We start from the raw sequence: 24,352 nt of genomic DNA, 5'->3' as shown, positions 1-24,352 counted from the left end.
TAGTCACTTCCAACTAACATCACATCAAAACAAATAAGCCCAATTACCTCTGCCAGTGGTGCAGGTTGTTATCTGAGCCTTCAGGCTGAAGATCCTTCTCCAGAACTAAGTGGCCATTTTCCAGGGGTTAAGTAGCCCCAGGTGATGGTGTGACCTCGATCCTCTGAAGTCTTTGGAGGCAAAGTGCTTGGTGTTCTCAACGCTCAACAAACTACACGCCTCAGAGGTCAGGAATAAAACTTTATTGTTTTCAGATTTCTTATCTGTGTTCAACTAATCAACTGTCAAAAGATGTTTGACATAAAGAGGCCAATTGCTCGTAGCTGTTTGTAACAGTCACCAATTAAAAAGTGGCCGCAGTACAAGTTTCACTGGAATCCATCCAGGTACCACATCGATTTGTGGTAGAAAAGCAGAAAGAAGTTTGGTTTGCAAACCAAATAGGAGAACAGTTCTCAAAGTGATTTGATATAAAAGCTGAAAAGGAGAGAGAAGCTCAAATTAACATACAGCAAAAGAGGTACCGTGAAGATCAACCAGCTCCCATCTGCACCGGCTACTGCACAACCTTTCCTTGCCTAAAAGGAACGAGGCTTTATGGGGAACACAAATCTGCCATTTGAGACCATGTTTTCTAGAAACTGCCATCTGATTAATAAACAGTCTTCCACATTTCTTTCAGCTCTACACTTCTCCCTTCTCTTGCAAAATCCCCCTGGCATCCAGGGGCAAATGGAATTAGCTAGAGGACTAGAAATTGCCATTTTCTTTCCATATTGCAAAAGTGAAACATGATCAAGAAGTTCCTCCTCCTTCTCTTACCTCTTTCTGAGCACACAGTCCTCTTGAAAGCTGCTTTGTACTCTGAGAACTCACAAATCAGATCAACTTGGAACAAAGAAGCGAACATTCATATTAAAATAATGGGAATTGTTAATTCCCTCCATTCATCTGACATCCACCTTGCACTGAAAACTCCCACAACAACAATCATTTTAAATGGTTCTTCTGTTTCCACCCCTATTAACTCCAATGCCTAAAAACGGGGAAACGATGCCAAGTCAAGCCAACGGGTGCAGAAGAGCTCAGGCAGCCAGAACAAACTGTTGTTTCAGCTTCCAGCTACAGACTGAGTGCAAACCCAAACACTGCTGGTGGAAACCTCCACTTACTTTATTTAGGAACAGTTCTGCCCATGTGCTGTGTTTTTTGTGCCGTTTAAATGATCACAATTATGAAGTCAGCTGCATTTTGAAAGTGTATCACCATAGCATCTGGGAGCTTTATAAAAATATGTCTGGCACGACAGAGAACACCTATCACTCCAGAACCTACTGTCTCCTGTTGCTTATTCCTCATTTCAGGTGTATCTACTGACCAAAGATGAGGAAAAAGCGACAGATGAACTCCAGAAAAACAGCATCTTGTTTTCAGGCAAGGTTTAGATCAGAGACCAAATTAACATCGACAGACCCAACTTCCCATGAAGAGCAAGTAGCTATTCCTAAAGCCACCCATGAAGCCAGTTTTGCAGGAAAAACCTTGTAAGAGTCAGTTCTATGCTGTATTTAGGCATTTAACAAAACGAGTATCCATAAAGAAGGATCCAATTGGCCCAGAGTACAAATCTGGGTCATACTCCAGCACAACTAGGTAACCATTAACATTTGATATCTGCCATCCTTTTCAATAAGAGGCTCTATTTCGTCATTTCTGAATGTTACATTTTTAAAAAACACAGAGACTCTTTATACGTGTTTCTCAGTGAGGGCTGGGAGTCAAAAGGGAAGAGAAGTTAATCCCCTTGGCTACTGTTTCACAGCCTTTGCGTAGACAGCCTCACCTTGCTGGTTTAGCTCTGCATCTACTTTTGCCTCTGTTTCCCCATCGCACCCAGACTTTCAGACCAAAATACCAAATCATAGTGTAGAATAATGGGGAGGAGGGAACAATCAAATTATACCTATGTCCTGGTCCATGGTAAGTAGATGTGTACCAGCCCTGAACAGGCCACTGGTCACAAAGCAAGCTCCAATTTCTCCAAGCAGAATGGAATTTCTCTGTGCTCCAGATTATTTTCAGCTATTTATAGTGTACGTATGAATAGATTGTTTGTCTTTAACACACTGGGAGAGAATGTAAGTGCACAGACAGATACACAGAACACAGGGAAGAAGATGGTAAAACCTCCCTCTGTCGGTTCCAGGTGCAGATATTTGTGTTCTAGAACCTCTTGGAGCTTTTTCTTCAATGCAGAATAAAACCTCTGTTCCTCAGGAGGTCCTGGTTAACTTTTGAATCCAAAGATGCCCTTGATATATCCCGTGAGGCCACTCTTGGCCTTCTGCTCCACCTTGTCCTCCAGAGGTGGGAAAGCAACATGATTAAGGGCCAGGTCAAAGAACAAGGGCTTGCAGGGAATGGGCTGGAAGCCCGGCGGGAAGTGCACGAGGCTGACTTGCTTGCTGACAAGAGACGGATCCAGACAGAACGTCTCAAACCGTTCCGAGAGTGGCTGAAAGAGAAAGATACAGAAATGCAAGTCAAACACATGCCAAATCAAAGCTGACAAGGGTCAAACAAGCAAAGAGGATTAAGTAGCAACTGAGATAACAGAAGCTGAAGCTCCCTTGTGTGACATCTTGAGCCCTTGAAAATTATTTGAACCCCTGTCAAAGCATCACTGCTGGATCTCTGGAAAACCTTCCCACGTGCAGGGTGAAAGATCATTTTTAAAAATGAAGATGCCACACTAGGAGCTGCAAGCAGCAGCCTACTTTCTACCCAAGGAACCCCACCCTGTCAGCCACCTTCAGGACTTGCAGAACGAAAACCAACCTAATAAAAGCTCTTAAATACACTAGTTGTGACCAAACTCCAATCAGCATGACATTCCTGGAATTGTAAGAGACACTCAGCTAACAGGTTAAAAGTAATACTTGTTAAGAACACTACTGGAATTCACCTGAGCTCTCGGTTCTTACCTTGCCATCCTTGACCTGAGATGGAGACTCAGTCTCATGGGTATCATTTGCATCTGCAAAAGTGAAGAAAAAGTGGTAAGAATAAGAGGAAAGTTCTTGGTGTAAATCAAGGCTGTCTCAGGAGTCGGCTGTCCTTTAAGCTTAACTATGAACCTTCCTTTCCGGGATATGCAAGACAATACTTTTAGTACAATCAACTTGCTTTCTAGACCAAGAGGATCACACATACTCATCTACAGCCCACACAGCTCTCCAATCACAGAGAGCTGCTCTTTCAAACCACCATGAGAAGCTCCTGAATGAAGCACAGATTTTGAGTTAAGCACAAAGCAGCAGAGGATAAGACCCCAGTGGGGTCAAGGCAACCCATTACTTATCTTGGGTTTCTAGCAGCAGGCACAGCAAAAACAGCAACCCAAGAAATCACAAAATTCATCCATTCCCCAAAAGTTCCCCTAACACGGTTGACACTGACAAAGGGCAGAATATCACTGTTCTCCCCTTCTTTGCAGCAAAAAAATGAAACACTAAACCAGTATATTTTGTGTGTGTTACCAATAGAGGTGCACATCCTCATGGGCAGGGAGCAAGATGCCAGATGTCTAGCCGTTGGTTGCCAAGCTGCACTACACACAGCTAGAAGCTGCTAGAATTGAGGGGAAAAAACATTTTCCAGAGTCTACACAAATCAGAGTAAAGTGGAAAAACACATGGAACTTCAGAAATGAAACAGGTGCAAGGGAACTATTCACGAGACATTAAAGCTCCAATATAATTGTGCAACTCACCCAGTATAGCTGCTGCTTGCAAGGAGTATTTCTCTGCGTTGACTTGAGTGATCAGATCCTGGACATCAGGCAGCTCCTAGGTCATTAAAGAAAATTAACAGAGAGCCTGAAATGCACCAGTTAAAGAGTGAGGGTAAAGGTAAAACCTCACAGAGTAAGAACTAAGAAATTACGTCCTGGCACTGATAAGCCTCCCCAGAAGAGGAAAAGCTACAGTAGATTCCTTCAGGCACTACACAAGTCGTATGACAGAAAGTGTTCATGTGAAGAAGTGCGGTAAATTGTTATGGAACTTCTACAGCAAGTTACAACTGGCAAACAAGTGGCCAGTTGAAGCATTTTCACATCATTAAAAAGCCTCTACTATAATATGCCAAGCAGTCACACTTGTATTACTCTTCTCCCTACTTAAACATCAGTCTTGAATCGTAATTGTCTGGCATCTAATTGACAACAAATACCAAGACAGAGCTTCATAAATTTCAGCTCCCTTCTACAGACTTGACTGGGTTCCTACCTTTAAGCTGTTCTTATGAGCTCCAGCTCCTGCCTGAACTTCACGGGCATATTTCAGCACTCTTTCATATAAAACAAGAGCTTCACTCCATTTCTTTACCAGGACATAGGACTGTGCAATGAAGAAACACCTGCAACAGTAAAGAGCGGATCCTTGACAACTCAAACGACTGCTAACAGGAAATATTATCAAGTAGCACTGGCCAGTTTCCCCTTCACATCCAGTCTCCATTTCACAAAAGAGCAGAAGAAACTGCATCAAAGCCCTGTACAGCACACAGAGCTTTGGAATAGTAACCTTTGAAGACATAATGCCTGCTAAGGAAAACGTGGCTGTTTCTCAGTCACCTGTAAGCTTTGTACACAAGTGTCTTCAATCCAATCTCTTTTTGGAAGTTCTTGTCCTCTTCTAGGCCAGGAAGCTGTGTCAGTTCCACGAGGTTCTGTGCAAAATAAAGACGGAGGAACAAATTCAGGCGTTGTTTTCCTCTGGAATGTGCTGAACCAAGAAAAAGCTGCCCCTTTTAACAAGTCAACAATACACTCCCATGGAAATAGTTTCCAGCTTTCTAACTATCAGTATGCTAAACTTGTGAAGGACACTCATTGAAACTTGTGCAAGTTTGCCCTCAGGACAGATTTCCTGACACAACAGGAATTAGGACAAAGACTCCTCTGATTTCACACCAAGTAATTATTTCACATTTCCCATTCACAATGGCTTCAGCCACAGGCTTCCACAGTTAATTGAAAATTTATGTGAGAAACTGGGAAACTGCTTATGAAGAAGAAGGACATTTTAAGTATTTTTAGCTGCTTCTGGTGAGAGAAACTAAGGCAGCGATCAAGGTGCTGCATAAAGTCGTCAGAAAAACTATTTTAAAACTGCATTACAGTGTAAAACCAAGGGCATCCACTCTAGCAGCATTTTCTGTTTCACAAATAGGATTCTGTTGTGTTTCATGTAGATGTTGGACATTTTCAACCAGGTTACTGTAGGTATTGAGCTGCTCCTCAGACTCCATGGGCAGCTCACTTGCACTGCTATATTTTCAACACTAACTTTTTTGTACCAAAGTTCTCCAGTTAGTATGAAGAATTACGTTTGTTTTCCCAGCATTACCTGCAAAATGATATCGTACAGACGGATCAGGTCCTGAGGCCGCGGCGTGCGCTTGCCGTCCTCTTCCGAGCGCTGCTGCTGCAGCAGTGCCTTCTGCAGAGACTTCGCCATGCTCTCATTGCGCTTGATGGCTGTCGACAACTTGATGTAAGTCAAATAACTACAGAGATTTAAGATAAAATACCATTAGAAGACTGGGAGAACTATTCAGACATTACTCTTTGTTCTGAAAAAAACTCCTCCCTCCAGTCTAAGATGATACTAGTAGGAGAAAAACATCTCAAAGGTCAACAGAGAGTCTTAAGTAAAATGTTATTGAAACTGCATAAGTGAGATCCTTATCCATACAGTCATCCCTTGAGATCTGAGAGGCCCGGAACAAAAACCTCATAAAACAAAACCAAACCAAAAGAAAATCTTGATATAAGACCATGACTTCATCACACTAGTGCAGACAGCAGTGTTTGCCTGTTACCTGTGTAAGTACTGGATGTTGGACACCTTCCCAGAATCATTTTCCAGAGAGTGTTCCCGCTGCTTCTGCAGAAATTGGGGACAAAACATTGCACGATATACTTAAAACTGGCAGCCAAGAGAAGAAAACATCAGAAACAACTCAAAGTTTGGTAAATCAGGGAAGTTGTAACAGATTTCCAGGCAAAAGAGCGAGGGTTTCTACATTGTTGTTTACCCTCTCCAGTTCTGAAGAGGACAAAAATCAAAGTGACAGACTCTTTTACAGTTTTTTATTAAATAAGTCCCAACCACTTTTATTGTTAAGCAAGTTTTACAATACCAAATCAGTCCCAAAGAAACGCTGTGTTGTTAGAAGTAGAAACACTGATGTTTGCTGCTTACCTGGTCTGGTTTCAGGTCTTCCCGAACAGCCTGAATGGCATCTCTGCACTCACTGAGTAAAGATTCAAACAAACGTTCCTTTGTCTCCTCATTTTCTGCCTAAGAACGAAGGAAAGTTAAGACATATCTACTAGAAATTTCTGTATTTCGCATTCTGTGATGCAAAAAATAACTGAGGAGATTAAACAAAATTATGGCTTTAAGATCCACGGGTAGCTAGAACCCAAATCTGTACCTGTCTGCAACATGTTCTAGGAGACAAACTGTCAGAATTGTGCTGAGAATTTAGCACTGAAGGCCTAACACACACAGCTCCGATCGCCTCGTCCCTTCAGGAGCTGCCATCCCAGAAACTCCCTTCCCTTCCAGGAGGGCACCCACATTGCTCCAAAACAGCTGTGGTTGGGCTGCACTGTGGGAAAGGCCCAGCCACAGAAGAGCTGAGCTTTACTGAACTGGCAGCCTGCTCTTGTTATGCTGATTTAACCTTTCTCATGTGGTGAGAACATGTAGATGATTATCTTTTCTCCACTCCCACTCTAGTAATGCTCACAGTGGTAATTATTTGCTTGTTTGAAGCATTTTTAAAGTAACCCTGTATTTCAGTAGCAGCAGTGATGGTGCTTTTCTGCTGGTACCACAAGTTTTGTCAGAGAATGAAGCAGCTTTTGGCTTTCTGCTCCAAAACCAAAATTCAAAAACAAGTTTTAAAGAACAAGTTGAAGCCTGATCTCTGCCTAATGGGCTGGCAAATCAAGTACCCAATTAAACAATCCACCCAAAACCAAACTCAACTTCCACACAGGTGACTGAGAAGGGACCAGACGGGGATTGTGACAATCTTAGTGATTTGGTAAAAGAAAACCACCCAGAAACAAACCTCAACCTCAGCAATCGAAGGAGGGATTAAAGCATATCAGCATTGCGTTGTACCACTTCCATGTCATGTAATGGCGTAAGATGAACTTTGCGGCCATAAATGTGCAGTTGTCCAAATGAATAAAAAACTGTCTAAAAACACGCTTGCTGGTTTATCTTCAGTACAGCCGCACGGTCTCTGTCTCTCCTCTTTTCAAGTTTGCAAACCCATTAAGGAATGTTATTTTTACTCCTTCACATGGCCTCAGGTATCTTGACCCAAGATGAAGGTGGTTTTGGGGGGTCTTTTTGCTTTTGTGGGTGGTTTTGTTGTTTTGCTTTGTTTTCTTCTTTTGAGATTTGCTGCAAGGATTTTTAAGGTGGGACTAACTACTGAGAATCAGCAGAGACGAGTCTGACAGCATTCTCAACCTCACCCAGAGGAGCAGGGCAATTTCACTGTATGCACAAAAATGAAAACAGACATAGCTACATCATCAGTCAAGCACAAACAGGGCTGGGCTCTGCAGTAAAACAAAGGTTTTCCTTCCTAAGCAAAAACTCCTAAGGTTAAACTGATTCTCTGCATAAATGCACTTAAGTTTTGCTTTGGGAGATATCGGATCATAAAATCAGATCATGAGTGCCCCGACAGAAAAGCACAGCTTCATCTTTAATGGATCCAGGGAACTGAAGCCACTTCTGCAAGTCTGGCAGTGCTCAATTCTAATTTTTCTTTCGTTCCAAAACATTGTGTATCGTCTCAGAAAATTATCACCACTCATTTCTTCTACAGTCCCAGTTACCAGAGGTGACCACAGAGTCGACCTGAGGAATTTTACACTTGGATTTCTATTTCAGTTTGCCTTATTTGCTCTTATTTGTTTTCTTCCGTTACCAACAAGAAAATGAAGGCAATGGTATAATGGTGCTGAGAATCTCCATTTTTTCACAAAACAGACATTTCTGTGTGCTTCTAATCAAACCCTGAAGAGCACCGTTAGGGTTTCAACTTGGTGAAGAGCAGCAGAAAGGTGACAAAGATCCCAGGAACCACAACACCTTTAGCTGAGGCTGCACTGCCCATCACAGCTGACACAGCGACTGCAGAACTGCTTTCAAAAGGTCAAGTTTTCGCCCTCTGGGAATGTAATTACTGCTGCTGTACACTCAGCTCTCACCAGTGCTAGCTCTGACCCGGTACCACAAAACTCCTCTGCTCAGTCAGAGCTTCCAAGGAACACAAAGCAAGATGAAAACGCATTCAGATCACTGTTCTGCCACAGCTTTATGGAACGAAGAGGGCAATTAAATTGAAAAGGTCCAACTGCCAGCCTGGCAGGATGGAAATTAGACGAGAAAACACTGAACTCTAAGCTGCACTTCCACCTGCTGGCCACACTGACATACTACCTACAGAAAAAATAAATTCAGCAACATACAATTCATAATATTATGACAGGAGTGATTAATGGTAATGTTTCCTACCCAGCAACATCCTGTTTCTCCGACTCACACCACCTCCTTAACACTATCTCCTGATCTTGACCGCTTGCCTTACACCTTTGTAAGGTTTCCATCTTATCATTTAAATGCCTGTGTATCATAATTATTCTTGAGCTGTTTCAGAACTGTTACATTTGAAACTGATTTACATCGTGACATTTAGCAATCCTCCTCCTGCTTTTGAGGATTTGCATAAGTCAAGAAGAGAATGCTACAAATCTCATAGCACCTGCTCCACGTGGAAAATTGCTTTTTATTGTGGAAAAAACGTGATTAATACATGTCTTTTTCCTTTTGGTTGCTCTGAAGTTGGAGCATTTGAGCAAGATACTTAAAGAAATGAGAACAGTAATTAAAAATCTGTTACTCTTAAAATTGTAAGTTGCATTTCTAAGTCACAAATAATAACAGTTATCACCCACCACGGAAAGGCAGCACTTGTGGGCAGCAGAGTGTTCAAAAGAGCAGCAACACTCAGAGCAGATCTCCCAGCCTACAACTTATTAGATTGTGGGAGCCATCCCCAACTGAGACTCCAGCTTTGGGTTACAGTCAATATTCCCACTTTTACCTTTGCTCTACAACCCCAAGTTTGAGAAAAAGATTATGCAAAAGCTTTTAGCCCGGGTATCATGTATGATCTTGCACATTGAAGGAAAGAGGATGGTTAGAACACCGGCACCAGAGATGGCTCCAGGGTTACCTGAGCAATCGCTGCCTCGTTGTCGGCCAGTCCCAGCAAGAAGATCCTCACTTTGTCTATCTTCACGGGAACGGTTCTTCCTCTCCACTCCACCTCGCTCATGGTGGCTGCCTGCTTTGCTCGAGTTTGGGTAATCAGCGCCTGTGGAGAAGGGACTGAACTTATGAGCTTGAACTTAAAGGTATCCAAAGAGGAACATTTCAAATTCACGTTAGAATTGGACTATTTTGAAATCAAAGGGCATTTTAGGAAAGCATGGTTTCCCATAGAGCCCAGGCTTGCTTGCTCTCTTCTGACACGTTCTTGCTCTTGAATCATGTGCTGCAGCAATATTTATGCTCAACAGAACAACAGTGTTTCAACTTGAAGCATGCAAAGAAGTTACCTCCAGTTTTTCTGCAAGAAGACCTTCGGTGCCACCAGACCTCAGTCTCATCTGCATCAACTCATTCATGGCAGACTGGTCACCTGAGACAATTAACAAATTGACATCACATCTCCATCAGAGTTCACAAATTATTTTAACACAGAAAAGTTATACAACAGTTTTTATACCGGCAATCTGGAAACAAAGGGGATAAATTTGCAATTTCATTCCGACTTCATAAGCCAACTACTGCAAACCGGTATTTTTCTTTTTTACACATAACCACATGCCCTGTTGCAAAACAAGTGCATTTCTCCACTGCTCAACTGACCCAGAACATGCACAGAATTTGCCCAAAATATTATGAATTCACGGCAATATCACTTAGACGAGTACTTAACTATCAAGTCAATATTCCTCTTCTGTGAACAAGCCCTGTTCTTTGTTGGACACTAGGTACCTTTCCTTACCAATATTATAGGCACAGTAGCGAATGTTGGGTGAGATCTCTTCCACACGCTGGTTATACAGCACAGCCTGTTCTTCTGTGAAAGCGTTGGCCAGCTTCTCGTATATGGTTCTGCAGCAAAGAATAATTATTAACACTGCAGTATGTGTTGTGAGACACCATCTTAAAGCAAGAGTTTGTGTCTCCACTCTGGAGGATGCTATTTCTTCAGTGTTACCTCCCAGTTAAGTGCATGATTAACTACACAATTTACAGAGTTGCTGTATATACAGTATGTAAACTCATGAGATTGATCAAATACTATTTACTAAATGAAGTTGGTGAAGTGATGGAACTCACTTGCATTTGTTGAAAGCCTCCATCGCTGCCTTCCACTCCTGGTGCTCAAAGCGAAGCATTCCCGTGAGGTACGCTGTGTACGCCTGCAGACAGCGCAAGGCCAAGTTAATTCCCCCAAGATCGAAAGCCCCATTTGTACAACCTTTAGTACAAAGGCTGCTGCGACGCCTACAGTAAGTGATTAATTAAGCCTTGCCCTTCCCACAGAAGACAGCTCATTTGGATCGTGGGTTACTAGATACCTACTTTCAAAAATTTTAACTGACATTGATATATTTCTAACGAGATGAAAGTAAAGGTGTTTATTGCTTGCTATGCAATCAACAAGTTCCACTGACATCACAAAACTTGTTTTTTCCAGCAATAAGCTGCAAAATGGCAGTTTTAATTAACTGAGTAGCACTGCAGCCCCTTGTTCAAAGAGGCTGGTGTCACAACATTTGTTTTCTGTGTTCCAGGAACCAAAGCCACAAGTCTTGTGTTCTAGGTGGCTACTTTAGGGCATTTAATAAATGGATAACTCAAAAGATAAACATAGTTTCTTAGGCTGTGTTGCATCATCTTAGTTACTCTCAATTCTTTTTATTTTTATTACATATACTACTCTTCAAAGAAAGGACAATCAATTGATACACGTAATCAGCTCCTAAACACCAAGTTCTCATCTTGGCTGGTACCACTAGTTATTTTTAAGTCCAAGCTATTCAAAGAGAGACATTATCCAGTTCGAGAATCAGCCAATTTGGATTATCCGTTGCTAGATGAGAATAATTTCTTCACCCAAAATCCAAAGGTGTCTTAGCCAGCTTTTGCTGTAAGACAAGATCAAAGTATCAGTGGTTACCTGAGCTTCCAGCTTTGTTTTGGCATCCACCCGGTTACTTTCACAGAGTCGCTCCAGCTCCTCAGCGTGTTTCACGGCTTTACGCAAGCGAGACAGCAAGTGAAATCGTTTGCGAGGCTCCGTGTTTGCTTCCTGTTTCAGCTGCATGGCGTAACTCCAGGCTCTCTCTGCATCCATTAGAATCAACAGCAAATACCTACGAGGCAGAGGAAGATTCATGAAAAAATAACGACATTCGAACAGGCATTATGACATTGCCACTAGCTCTTCATCACATGAAAATAAATTACTGAAACAAAACTATTCGCTAATATACCGAATGCTCGATTCCATCCTGTGACTGTACCTGTTGTCAGAGAGAATCTCTTCAGTTACTTTCTTCCCAGTGAACTTATGCCTGTTTCCCATCTTGAAGTTGAGAGTTTTTCGGAGCCGCCTTAGCCTACGGGAGCAATAACCCCTAAAGAAAAGACGACCACAGTCAGTTTGGTCAAAGAACAACTTAGGTTTTGTTTACTGCTCTTTCCAACCAGTTAAACAGAGATTACTGGAGGCTGTAACAGGTAACACTTTAGCAACTAAGAACTCCATATATGACAAAGGGTAAGAGGTAGTTCAAAAACTACCTGTAAACCAGTGGTTAACAGACTACAAGAATGGTAAGAAGACAAGTAATAATTCCTCGTCTTGAAAAATCAGAATGATGTTCTCCTTACTGTCCAATTGCTTTACGTATCTTTACTGAACACTCCATTCTGGAAGATTATATTGATTATCAGTGAGGTGTTACCAAACAAGCTCTTAAAGGGCAATGGAGAAACATGATCCAGGCTGTATCCTCCTAAACGGAACAACCACAGCTCATGACACCTAACGGAAAAAAAGCTTCACATGAAGCAACCTGTCAAGGGGTATTTATTTGGCAGATCGTTTCTGTTGCCTGATACAGCGGGTTTACATTGTAAACGAAGTGAGCCAAGTCACACCAGTAACTCCAAGAGATCCCCGGTGTTTACTGACCTGTACCTCTGGAAGTCTCCATGTCGTAAACCGTGCTGCTGCTGAGACTCCTTCACAATCTGAAGGACTGCGACTGGTGTTAAGGCAGATGGACAGTATGGTCTGTTACCAGTTCTACCCCAAAATAACAGAAGGAAATTCCACAGGTTCCATTAAACAAAGGCACTTTGAACAGAGGGGCACCCAAAAACCTCCTAACAATGCACAGCTGAGAGAACTGATGTTCCCAAGAGACCTGATGACTCCTCTGCTTGATTCAGAGCTTTATGGCTGTCACCAAGGCCAGGACTAAGGTGCACCACGCGTACCACCTCTTACAGACAACCACAAGAGTCTTGCTGTTACCAGAGCTCATTTCAGGATAATAAGCTCTGCCAACAGACATATTTGGGCTAGTATAACCGACTGCCTGAGTATTTGCTGGTGTTATTAATTCAGTTTACATGGCAAAGATTTTATTTTGTGAAATAAAATCTCCATCACAAACAAATCTCTGTGCTATATCTATTTATATCCCAAAATTTCACTTTTAAGGTTTACCAAAAAACCACAAAACCAAAACCACCCTATACAAAGACACCATCAAAAGAAATACTATTACTACAGCTGAAGAAATGACCAGACTTCAAAAGTTTTAAGTGGCAGATGTCTATCAAAGTGTTTTCTTGGAATTAGACCTAAAAGAAAGTCTCTTAAGTATTTAAAACCTGCATCAATAGTTATCACACTGAATTAGGTTGCATTTGTAGATCAAACAAGTCAAACTGCGGTGCCTCAACATAGCACCCTCGTCCTTACTGTTGTTAAGGAAGTTTGTCTACCTTTTTTTTTCAGACTTTCAGCCTGCACAGTTACTCCCTGCATCCATACCCCCTATATTATTTACTTTTTCATTGATTCAGGCATTCCTAGCATTATCAGGGCAGTCACTATGTCTGCATCTTACTCAATAGTTACAAACCTTACAACACCTGCTATACGCTAAATGGAAAACTGCAACTGTATTTCACTTGAGTCTTTCTCTCACCCAGAAGATGAAACTCAGCTCTATCACAGCTGTGCAGCTGGACTAGTTTCACATCGAAGTTTTACACAGAAAAACGTCACAAGCTTTAAGTGCCACATCAAATTTTAGAAGTGCCCAATCTGGAAGAGCCAGTTTGCCGTCTCTACATGCCTCTTAGATTTATTTTATCCACTACTGCCCGCTTTGAACATTAATACCACCAGCAGAAGATCACTGAGAGCCTGCTGTTATCTCCAGCACGCTGTCCAGCACACAGGGCTGCTCCGGAGCTGCTGACAGCTGTCACACGGTTCGAAACGAGAAGCTCAGAATCACAAAATGTCCCCAGTTGGACCCACAAGGATCATCGAGTCCAAGCCCTGGCCCTGCAGAGGACAACCCCACAGTTCACACCACAAATCCACAATTCAGAGATGAAAAGCCGATTCCCCATTTGGCATCCCAGTCGAACCCTCGTACCCAGGGACGGCAGGGGGGACATGGACACTCCCGCGGGTACCGCGGGGCTCACAGCCCGGGGCACCGCTCAGCGCGGCCTGGGTGGTCCCCTCTGCACAAGGACGGCGGAGTCTCCACCGCCCCGTCCCGGTAAGCCCCACGGGCCGTGCCCGCCCGGGCCCCGCGCTCCCGCCGCGGCCGCCACGTCCGCCCACGCGGCCGGGCCTGCCACGTCCCCCCGCCGCCACCGCACCGCCGCAGGATGCTCTCCAGGCCCAGGCTGTCGCCGAGGCTGCCGGCCTGCGGCCCCGCCGGCCTCTCGTTCTCCTTGTTCTCCTCCGTGCCGCCTCCTCCTCCTCCTCCTCCGCCGGCTCCCGCCCCGCCGCGGCCGCCGCTGCCCTGCCGCTCCGCCGCCATGTTGCGCCCAGGCCGCCGCCGCCGCGCTGCATCATGGGCCGGGGGAAGAGAGGCCGTGGAGAGCGCGGCCGCCGCGGGGGAAGATGGGATCGGGGAGGACCCGGCGCGGGGAGCCGGTGCCCCGTCTGGGATTGGGGTCGCACGCGGGATTTGGGTAGTGCCCCCGCCCCGGCTGGAATGGGGTCTCCTGTGCTTACCCCACACCCAACCCGGGGCTGACCGACCAGCCCCCAGCATCGGCCCCCCCCCACCCCACATCCCTTTCGTCTGCCCCAAGGCTCATGTCCCAGGGTCACCCCCCAGTTGCAGCATCAACCACCCCAGGGCTGAGCCTCCAAATCAGCCCCCAGGACTTGACCCTCCAGCCCTGTCCCCTTCACCCACCCCAGGATTGACACCCCAGGTCCCAAATCAGTCGCCAGGATCGGGCCCCCAGCCCTGACCCTCTGCCCCAGGGTCACCCCCCAGCCCCAGGATCAGCCCCCTCCAGCCCTCTCCCAAGGTTTCCCCATATTCCTGCTCAAGGGCTGGTTCTGCCCTGCTCAGCGCCAGCCAGGCGGTGAAACTCAGTGAAACTGAGTCTTCCCTAGTAAAATAAATGTGATTTTGGGGTGGAGGTTGAAGACCTCCATGAAAAGCTGCTCTGCGGGGCTGGCTCTGAGATACATCTTTAGGCACAAACACCACACTTCTTTCTGAATACCTACTGTCCTAAATACTCACACAAACACAACCATTACATGTTTCTGTCTGCTCTGGGTTTCCACCGCATCTCCCAGGGATCTGCTCCCCTCTAAACCAGCCCGTGTTTCAGGACGACGCTCGGTCCAAGCAGAAACACGGCAATCAAAGCGTGTTTTACCAGTGCCGGCTCCTCTCTCACAGCCGCGGTGGTTCAGACAGGCCGGGATGAGGCTGGCACCGCAGCACCCGCGTTCAGACGCCCCGACGCAAACACGCGCACGTCACACGCCGAGGGACCCGCTCCGATGGCTGAACAGCCGCCGGGTTTAGCGCGGGCACGTTTCTGCCACGCTGCCTTCCGCGTCTGCTGGCGTGAAGCTGTGCTGCTCCTCTGGAGTCTGTAAGCAAGAGGATAAAGCTGTCAGCTGCTGGCTCAGCGAGTGGATTCCTGCTGCAAAGCCGGCTCTGCTCTTCCTCCAGGGCAGAGGGAGAGGAGGACAACACAAGCCTGTGCCATTGCGTCAAGTGGAGCCTCTCACAAAAGCCTTACAGCAAGGCAGTGGGTCTGAGCTGCCTTTGGTGTTGCAGGGAGAGCTGTGAAGAATGAATCCACAGAGTTACCAGCTCCAGGGACTCACACCAGGCACACACCACCCCTGTGCCACCAGCCCCTGCAGCCTGAGAGGCTGATACCCTTACAACCTGCCTTTTCCTTTTGCTTTCAGCCACCCTTAGAGGCCAAATCCTGAGCCTGCCGCACTTCTGCCCAAATAATCCATTTACATCTCAGACCAGGAATTTATTTTGCAGCTTCTGGATGGACGATGCTGCCACAGATCGTTGCATAAAGTGCTGCGGGTTGTGAGTTGTGCTGGTGTTTGGAAAGAAACTGTTTTTCCCATTATTAGTTTGTTCTCACTGCAGCGAGAGCATAGACCTGGACTCCCTGCAAACTGCCCGCAGCTCAAGGGAGACCAAAGTCACCACCATTGTCAATAAACCCAAATACTAGTGCCCCACTGTGGGTGTTTGAGGGCACAGGGAGCTGGGGCAGCTCCTGAAGGGCGAGAGCCCCCTGGGGCTGGGCTTTCCCCAGGAGCTGCTCCTTCCATCTGTGAAGGCTCTGAAGGAGCAAACCAGGCAATTTTGCAGGCAAGAAAAGAAGAGAGAGGTGAAAAAGATTTGTTATCGCTGCAGTGAATTACCCTGATCCCTAACTCCTGGGGAGAGATAAAGATTCTCCTGCAAACCTGAGCTCCCCTTTGGGCTGTTTTGGTGCAAGGATTTAGCTCTATGTTGGACAATGTATACATTTACAGTCCAAGAGGACCCTCATTCCTAAAAAATTACACCACACAGCCCCTGCGGTTAGACGAGCCCTCTCCCAGTGACTGCGGGGAGGAGTAACAAGGAAAACCACCCAGACACCCCGTTTTGGGTGTCTAGCTCCCTTTGGGGTGCCCAGCCCCGCTACCTCAGCCCCTTCCCTGGGGGTTGCATCACCGAAGGACATTTTGCCCCACCGAATTTAGCCCCCCCACCCCTCCAGCAAACTGATCCAAGCCCCTTTGCCGCGGTGGAGGCGGTATTTATCCCCGTGGGGAGCGGGCTTTCCCCCCGGGGCCGCGGCGGAGCAGGCTGGGGGCGCGATGTGCGGGGCCGGGCGGGAGCCCCCGCCCCGGAGCCTCCCCTGCTCCGCCGGCGGGAGGGACCGTGCCGACCGCCGAGCCGCACCGCGCGGGCTCCCAGCCGACCCGGAGGAGGTGAAGTGCGCCCGGCTCCCGTGCACCCCCCTGCATCCCTCCCGCACCTCGGGGGCTCCCCCTGCATCCGCCGCTAACCCCGGCCGGCCCTGCCTGTGTCCCACCGGCTTCCTCTCCGCACTCTCCGTGCAGCCCTTTCCCGTGCATCTCCCGTGTGCTCTCCGGGCACCTCTTTTCCCGTGCATGCCCCGTACTCTCCCCACTGCACTCTCTGTGCACCCCCTTTTCCTTTGCATCCCTGCTGCCCTCCCTGCTGTGCTCTCGGTGCACCCCTTCCCCGTGCAATCCCCGGTACACCCCCCACCACGCTCTCTGTGCATCCCCTTTCCCGTGCATCCCTGTCACATCTCCGCTCCCCCTCTGCGCACCTCCAGTGCAATCTCCACGCACGCTCCTCCGTCCATCCCCGCTGTGCGCTCCGTGAACACTTGTTGTGCACTTCCAGCCATGAACAGCTCGGCAACGGGCTCGGAGGGGGGCTGGCAGCCCGAGTCGGTGATCATCCCACTGCTGTACCTCGTCATCTTCCTCGTGGGCACAGTGGGCAACTGCCTGGTCCTGGCTGTGCTGCTGCGCAACGGGCAGGTGAAGAACACCACCAACCTCTTCATCCTCAACCTGGGGGTGGCCGACCTCTGCTTCATCCTCTTCTGTGTCCCCTTCCAAGCCACCATCTACACCCTGGAGGGCTGGGTGTTCGGGGCCTTCATGTGCAAGGCTGTCCACTTCTTCATCTACCTCACCATGTACGCCAGCAGCTTCACCCTGGCCACCGTCTCCCTCGACAGGTAGGAAAGGGGATGGGGGGGCTCCCTGGACCCTGAGAGTCCCACTTATCTGGATCCCCCCAGGCAAGAGAAGTGACAGAGTCCCCTGGAGCCAAGCCCCGACTGCTGTGACATCCCAAGGCTCCTGGGGGAATCCAGGCGCATTTCCCAGTTCATGTGTGCAGGGAAATGCAACCACTGGGGATGGGATCTAGCAGAGAGGGTTGGATTTGACCTCGTGTACCCAGCTGGGGAGGTTTTCAGACCCTGAAGCTGTAGGACTGGGGTTTATCTGTGGGCTCTGGCAGCTGAAGGGTGGACAGAAAAGCAGAGAGAAAAAGTTTAGTCTCTCTGCAGCCCCAGGATGAGAGGAGGGAGCCCCTACCCTCCAAACAACCCACAGCAAACAGGGCAAACCTTGGGGAGGAGAAGACACTGAGATGTTTGAACTGGGACACTGCTTTTCCCACCCTCCCTTTTTATTAGCAAAAAGCCCCTTTCTGTCCCAGTGCTGTCCCTTGTCCCAATGACTGTCCCAGGGTGGGTTTTAGCTGGGAAGCTCTGTAGAATGCAGCCTGTTGCTCCTGCCTGTGTTTTACCCCATCCCAGCTCAGCCTTGGGTTCTGCAAGGGCTGGTGAGTTACTGCCCCACAGCAAGAGGCAGGGAGCTCTGGGTACTGCTCCGCTGGGTGCTTGAAATGTGTGAGACAGTGGGATGTGGAAAGTCCCCATGAAAGTCCCCTGGGAAGAGTCACAACAGCCCCCAAGCAGGGCTGGATCCTGCCATCCCGGCACAGCACCGCGCTGGCTGCCAGGACAGACCCCCAGCCCACCAGGAACTGAACCAGACCCAGGGTCTGCCTCTCCTCCCACACCCCACGGCGCTGGGAGGAATGGAGCTGTCAAGCAACTAGGGGCTTGCGTGAGGCTCTGGATCTGGGCACAATTAAGGAATCAGCTAACTGCAGAACTGAAAACGGGTGATGTGCTTTTGCACATGCCAGCAAGAGGAAGGGGGTGTCTGGGGACCCTTGGGACTTGCTCCTGCCTCCATATCCTCACCACCACTGTCACTCGTGCCAGACAAAGTGATGATCAAGTGAGGACCTGCTGGGACAGAAAGGGACCATCCCTGTCTTCCCCACAAGCATCACTGGGAGGTGAGAGGGTGATGGCAGTGTTACGGGAAAGGATCCTCCTCACCCCCTTGTGCTGCACAGGGACTCTGAGAAACACCAGGGAATCTACTGTGGGACTAATTGCCCTGGAAAGCTCAAATCCATCACTTCTGCCCTTTCTCCAGTCTGCTCCTGGAGCAGCTCTCTGTCCTCTCCTGCAATTGTGTCCTTCTCTCTTTCTCATGCAGGTATTTGGCCATACGCTACCCCCTGCACTCCAGGGAGCTGAGGACGCCCAGAAATGCCCTCACAGCCATCTGCTTCATCTGGGGGCTTTCTGTCATCTTCTCAGGCCCTTACTTGAGCTACTACCAAGAGTTCCAGTTGGCCAACCTGACCGTCTGCCACCCCATCTGGGAGATCTCCCAGCGCAAGGTCATGGACATATGCACCTTCGTCTTCAGCTACATCATCCCAGTGCTGATCCTGAGCCTCACTTACGTGCGGACTATTCATTACCTGTGGAGGTCCGTGGACCCTCTCCAAGACATGTCAGAGTCCAAAAAGTCCAAGCGGAAGGTCACCAGGATGATCATCATTGTAGCCGTCCTGTTCTGCCTCTGTTGGCTGCCCCATCACCTGGTCATCCTCTGCGTCTGGTTTGGATACTTCCCCCTCAATCATGCTACATACGTGCTCCGCATCCTCTCTCATCTCATCTCCTACGCCAACTCCTGCGTGAACCCCATTGTCTATGCCCTGGTCTCCAAACACTTCCGCAAGGGCTTCAAGCAGATCTTCATCTGCCTCTTGCGCAAGAAGGCAGCCAACAAGGTGCACGTGGCCCAAGTGACAAACACCGTCAGCACGCTGGAGGCAGAGCTCAGCGAGGTGACCCACGGCAGCGAAGCCCTACGCAGCCGCTCGTCCCTGCACTGCAAGGTCCCAGAACCGGTGGGACATCAGCAGAAAGCAGATGGTTCCTTCATCACCTTCAGTGTCACCTAGCAGAGCTCCTTCCCACCTTTGCAGCCTCCTGCAGCATCGCAGGGCTGGGGATGGGCTACGTTTTGGGTTAAAATACTTGAAATAGTACCCTTTTTCATTCAAATGCACCCAGATATCATAACTGCTAAAGAAATGCTGTTGTCTGTGGACGCAGCCAAGCGACCAACCGAGGATCCAAGGGCAGGATTTGCTTCCACTGAGCTGGGAGTGGAGAGATCAAACCCCAAATCAGCTCTCGGTTGTAATCGACTTACACCCTGTTGCATCTACACCTGGAGCCTACTGAAAGCTTTGGTCCCTCCAACCAACACAGCATCTGGCTGGAGTTCACAGGGTGCACTTTTAGGGATATTCGGGAAGTTTTGGTTTGTTCGTGTCCCAGTTCAGGAGCTGCGTCCCAGGGCAGCGCCGGCCACAGCCACACAGGCACAAATCCAGCTCAGGTAGGAAAATGCAGGAGAGAAATGTGGAAATCCAGAGATAAACCTTCCTGGTGCAGTCAGTGCTGGTTGGGCTTTAACCTCTCCCTGGGGCTTATGGATTGGGGGGAAGTTTCCCCAAGATAGAGCGTGGCTGGAAACAGCACCCAGAGCTGCGACAAGTGCCATGGCCTGAGTATGAAATTGCTGAGGGCACAGGGCACTGCTGACTGTGGCTCATCCCCAACATTTCAGTGCATGCCAGGCTCTGCAGAGCACCTAGGGGTCACCAAGGACTGGCACTGCTTGCCAGGGGAGCAAAGCTGTGGTCCCATGGGAAAGGACAGGGCCTTTTAATGCTTTTGGACAGCTTGGGCACAGCTCAGCACCTCAGCCCAGGCACGGTGCTTGCAGGGAAGAGCAAAGACAAGCACCAGCACTGCTTTCCCACAGTATGAGGGTGGACAGCCGGGGCTGTGTGAGTGCCAAGGGACCCCGGTCAGCCGGGAAGCCACAATAAACCCTCTATTCCATATCCCACGTCCCACTGTCTTGTGATGCCCTTTGGTCGATAGCAGAGGAAAGGTGGGTGCTGGAGGGGTGGTGGGACCCACTGTCCCAAGGGAAACTGGCCAGTGTGGGGGTTGAAGTCATGGGTTATGTCCAAGCACATCCATCAAGCAGGGGAACCTCTGCAGCATGAGGAATGGCTCATTCTCCCCTTAATGCAGCCAAACCTGCACACGAGAGGCTGACGTGACTCACGTGTGTCCTGCTCTAAATGCTGCGAAGGCTCCACGAGGGGCTGAGCCCCATGACCACCAGCAGCCAAGGGTTTTATTTAAAGACAGATCGTTTTGTGAGCTGAAGAGCATCACTGGAATAGGATCAATTAACACTTTCAAAAATGCTGCAGCAGAGCGAGAGGAGCTGACGAAAACAGCTGCAACGGACTGTGCTGAGCATCCCTGTGATGCCCAGGGCTGTGCCCCAGCAGCACCAAGCACCCATGAAGATCAGATCTCTATAAGTAGTCATTACAGAGGGTATAAATCTGTCTGCACGGATTTCCCTCTGTGTGACACGCCCATGGCAGGGTGGGGATGGGATGCAGGAGGTTGTTTCTGTCTGGGTCCCTGGTTCTCCCTGGGGGTCTGCTCCGGGGTCCAGGTCCCAACACAGCCCTGCTCCTCTCCATCCCTCCCCAGCACTTGGCCTTTCTTCCTGGGAAGATTCAGGCAGTCAAATATTTGTTTTCCCCCACTTAGTGTTATTATAACCAGATCTTCCTGTCCCCACACAGAGGGTCATAAATCAGCCACTACCGCATATCAATAACCATTATATTTAGTCTAGGCCTGCTCACAGCATAAGTCACAGGGAGCGAGCATATAAACAGCTCCATTACTTATATCTGCATTTATCTCCCCTGCTCAACCCTCCCCAAGCCAGGGAAAACACAAATCGGCCATGCAAATGCAGCTAAAAGCCTCATCTTCCTCCCTTCCTGATCCACCTCTGCTCAGACAGCCATGGGATGGGGACAGTGTCCCAGCACCTCTGCATTCCCCAAGGACAGGGGTCCCTGTGCTGGCATGGCTGGGGGTGCAGCATCTCCCGTCCCTTCATGCCATGGCAGAGGACACACCAACCCTGCTCCCCCCAGACCTGTTTCTTTCTCTTCCCCTCCGTGCCCAGCTGCACGCACAGGTCCCAACCTGCGATGCTGCAGGGCATCGTGGTGCCAGTCCCTGGGTCGCACCAAGGGAAGCCCCACAGAGTCAACACTCAATTTTTAGCCCTGGTTATTCTCCTCTATGCGGAGTTGAGTTCCCGGAAAGTTTGGGAGCTGCTCCTGAGTTCATCTTTTTATAGTGTTCACAAGAAAATAAAAATAACCATCTCATGGATATACAAACTATCCAGCAAACCTCCATCCATGCATTGTGCCCTGGTGAGGGGCTCAAAATACATCTTCTCTTTTTTTTTGGGAGGGGGGGGGGCGGGGAAGGAACTGGTGTGGTTCACAGATATCTTATCTCATCACGGGACAAGAGCTGGGGTGTCGGAAGGAAGGAGCCGAAAGAAGGAGCAAACCTCTGGGGCTGTGCCGGGGCTGCTGCTGCTCTCGCTACTGATGCTCAGCGTGACCCAGCACACATGCCTAGGGGACCGGTGGGGAGCAGGGCCAGGCACAAGGCAGCCGGATGCGCCCCAAACTCTTTGCCCAGCCCTGAGGAGGGTCCTGGTGCCACTGTGGGAAAAGCCAGGGCCACAGCCCGGCCACCAAGCTCTCAGCCCCCAGGCTGGGGGACAACTCTGAGCAGCAGAGCTGGGTCTCTGGGCACCTGCTTCTTTGCAGGAGAAAAGGGGACAGGTCACTTCTCCAAGACACACACAATGCAACACCACCAATAGCTGCTACCCCTCAGCTTGGCTTTGCCACAGGAGGCTGCTCATTTTGCAGCTTCTGAGGAGCCCCAAAGTTGCCGGTCCCCATGCCAGGGGGCTTGACAATCCTCTTTTGCAGCCCCAACATAACAGTCATTACCAAGCAAGCCACAAGAGCAGATAGCACAGCCAGACCCTGCCATGTCCCCCCCACCTGGCCCCTGCAGCAAAAGCAATGGGGCTCCAGCCCCAAGCACCTGGGAATCAGAGACATGTCCCCCAGAGCAGAACAGGAGGCAGGGGAAGGGTGTTACACCCCACAGGAACCTTGTAGGGAGGGAACAGTGCGGAGGGCAGAGGGGACTCAGCCCCAGTGTCATGGGGCACCCCCAGGTCGGGTTTGTGGCCCCTTCCCACAGTTGCGGCATCACTCACAGCTCTGTGCTCAGCTCATAGAGTGAGTTGTGTGTGTGAAGCGCTCAACGGTAAGAGAGTAACAGGGACGGTGCTGGCTGCCATGATCGCTTGTATTTAATGTGTTGCAAAGACATTCCTTACCATAAAAAGCCAAGGAGCACGCGGAGCCATTCCTCAGCACTGCGCAGCACTGGATGCAACTTGGACACTTGAGGTCAGCCTGGGTGAGCAGGTCCCCCCGCTCCCAGCCCAGGAAGGGGTGGCTCTGCCCAAAGCGTGCTGCTGCTCCCAAAGCAGCTCCAGCTGTTGCAGCAGCTGGGTGGCAGGGCTGGGAACCCATCCACCTCTGCAGGTTCCTTCCTTGGGCAGGGCAGAGGCAGGAGGTGCAGGAAGGGTTAGAGCCCGGGTGAGTTGGAGACTGGATAGAGAAACAGGGACTGGGTGGCTCCACTTCCCCTTTAGCTCAGGGAAAATGAGGGTCTTGAGCTCTCACCTAAGGGCCATACACCTGAGAGCAGCAGAGGCCATCTCTTCCCTTGGTTACTTGCCACCTCCAGCTCCTCCTCACTGCATGGCTGCCACTAAGCCAGGGTCTCCCCAGAGCATCCTCTCACCCCTTCTCCTTCCTCCAGAGCATCCCTGGGGTAGAAAACAACCCAGCCAACTTCTGGTGCTGATAACAGGGAGACCAGAAAGGGAGCAGGACATTCTGTATCCCGTTCTCTGACTGCATCTCCCCATGCTGAGCTGGACCAGCTTCTCCCCAGCCCCAGACTAGTACAGCTTTCCTGGGGAAATGGGCTGACAGCAAATCCCAGAGGTGCCTCTTTCAGATTAGGCCACACAGAGGCGTTCCCAAAGCCTCCAGAGAACACGATGTGGTGCTATCCCAGACCGTACAGGATTTAATGTTTTCTTTGAGCTCTGGTTAGCTCAGGAGCAGCAGCACAGGGAGCGTACCATCCTGCACTACAGCTCAGCTCTGGAAAGGCTCCAGGCAAAGCTCCCCCTTCCTGGCTGTGCCTGCCACCATTCCAGGTTAATCTCCTCACCCCAGGATCAGCTACAATAAAATATGTTTTACAGCCTCAGCCTGAGCACATCAACAAGTTCCACCTGCTTTCCTGGAAGAAGAAATTCAGATCAGACCCCTGCTGTGGCAAAAACAGATGCAGAAAGATGGAATCCAGCTCCTTCTGGTCAATGTCAGTGTGTGTATCCAGGAGGCTCGACATCGCACATAACACAAGCCAGCAGTGCTTTGCTTATGCTTAAAAACCGCTCTGTCCAGCAGCTGCCAGCCTTTGAGAGGCTCTTGATGCTGAAAGAGAAGAATGGCCAGCACCAAAATCTTTGGCTGCCTCAAGAATTTGAGATCTGAAAGCAGGATATGAGTGGTTTAGATAGGTCAGAGCACTGTGAAAAACATCCATCTGTGGAAAGTACAACCCAGATGAGCAACTGGGTCTGCCACAGGATCTGCCTTGTCATCCAGGCTCTAACACCCAACTCCTGTGTGACATGGGGC

The 24,352-nt window shown here is 49.0% G+C and overlaps 2 protein-coding genes across 5 annotated transcripts; one reads left to right on the top strand and one right to left on the bottom strand.

Annotated features, from left to right (window-relative positions):
* Positions 1–227: 227 nt before the first annotated feature.
* On the bottom strand, positions 228–15,184 carry SRP68 (signal recognition particle 68). 3 transcript variants are annotated; one of them, XR_010467033.1, is made up of 17 exons: positions 14,107–14,295; positions 12,376–12,442; positions 11,702–11,815; positions 11,356–11,551; positions 10,512–10,594; positions 10,174–10,283; positions 9,722–9,804; positions 9,337–9,477; positions 6,270–6,368; positions 5,887–5,951; positions 5,412–5,571; positions 4,637–4,731; positions 4,290–4,419; positions 3,773–3,848; positions 2,985–3,037; positions 823–2,515; positions 228–477 (listed from the first exon to the last, which is right to left on the bottom strand). XR_010467033.1 is itself a non-coding variant. In XM_065034740.1 (16 exons), exons 1-16 carry the CDS (start codon positions 14,992–14,994, stop codon positions 2,288–2,290), a joined length of 1,761 nt encoding a protein of 586 aa, XP_064890812.1. In that variant the 5' UTR covers positions 14,995–15,184; the 3' UTR covers positions 228–2,287. The 3 variants fall into 3 exon arrangements, 2 of the variants coding, with proteins under 2 accessions (XP_064890812.1, XP_064890811.1); XM_065034740.1 differs by lacking the exon at positions 14,107–14,295 and adding an exon at positions 14,981–15,184 and having other exon boundaries at positions 228–2,515; positions 12,376–12,489; XM_065034739.1 differs by having other exon boundaries at positions 228–2,515.
* A 1,314-nt stretch (positions 15,185–16,498) lies between these two features.
* On the top strand, positions 16,499–20,551 carry GALR2 (galanin receptor 2). Of its 2 annotated transcripts, XM_065034744.1 has the most exons (3): positions 16,499–16,704; positions 17,150–17,492; positions 18,838–20,551. In XM_065034744.1, the coding sequence occupies exons 2-3, from the start codon at positions 17,152–17,154 to the stop codon at positions 19,595–19,597; spliced, it is 1,101 nt and encodes a 366-aa protein (XP_064890816.1). In that variant the 5' UTR covers positions 16,499–16,704; positions 17,150–17,151; the 3' UTR covers positions 19,598–20,551. The 2 variants fall into 2 exon arrangements, with proteins under 2 accessions (XP_064890816.1, XP_005503180.3); XM_005503123.3 differs by lacking the exon at positions 16,499–16,704 and having other exon boundaries at positions 16,738–17,492; positions 18,838–19,704.
* The last annotated feature ends 3,801 nt before the right edge of the window (positions 20,552–24,352 follow it).

This window comes from Columba livia, chromosome 18 (genome assembly GCF_036013475.1).
Source record: "Columba livia isolate bColLiv1 breed racing homer chromosome 18, bColLiv1.pat.W.v2, whole genome shotgun sequence".
NCBI classification, from domain to species: Eukaryota; Metazoa; Chordata; class Aves; order Columbiformes; family Columbidae; genus Columba; species Columba livia.
Note: the sequence above shows the minus strand (reverse complement) of the source record. Positions and strands in the feature narration are given on the sequence as shown.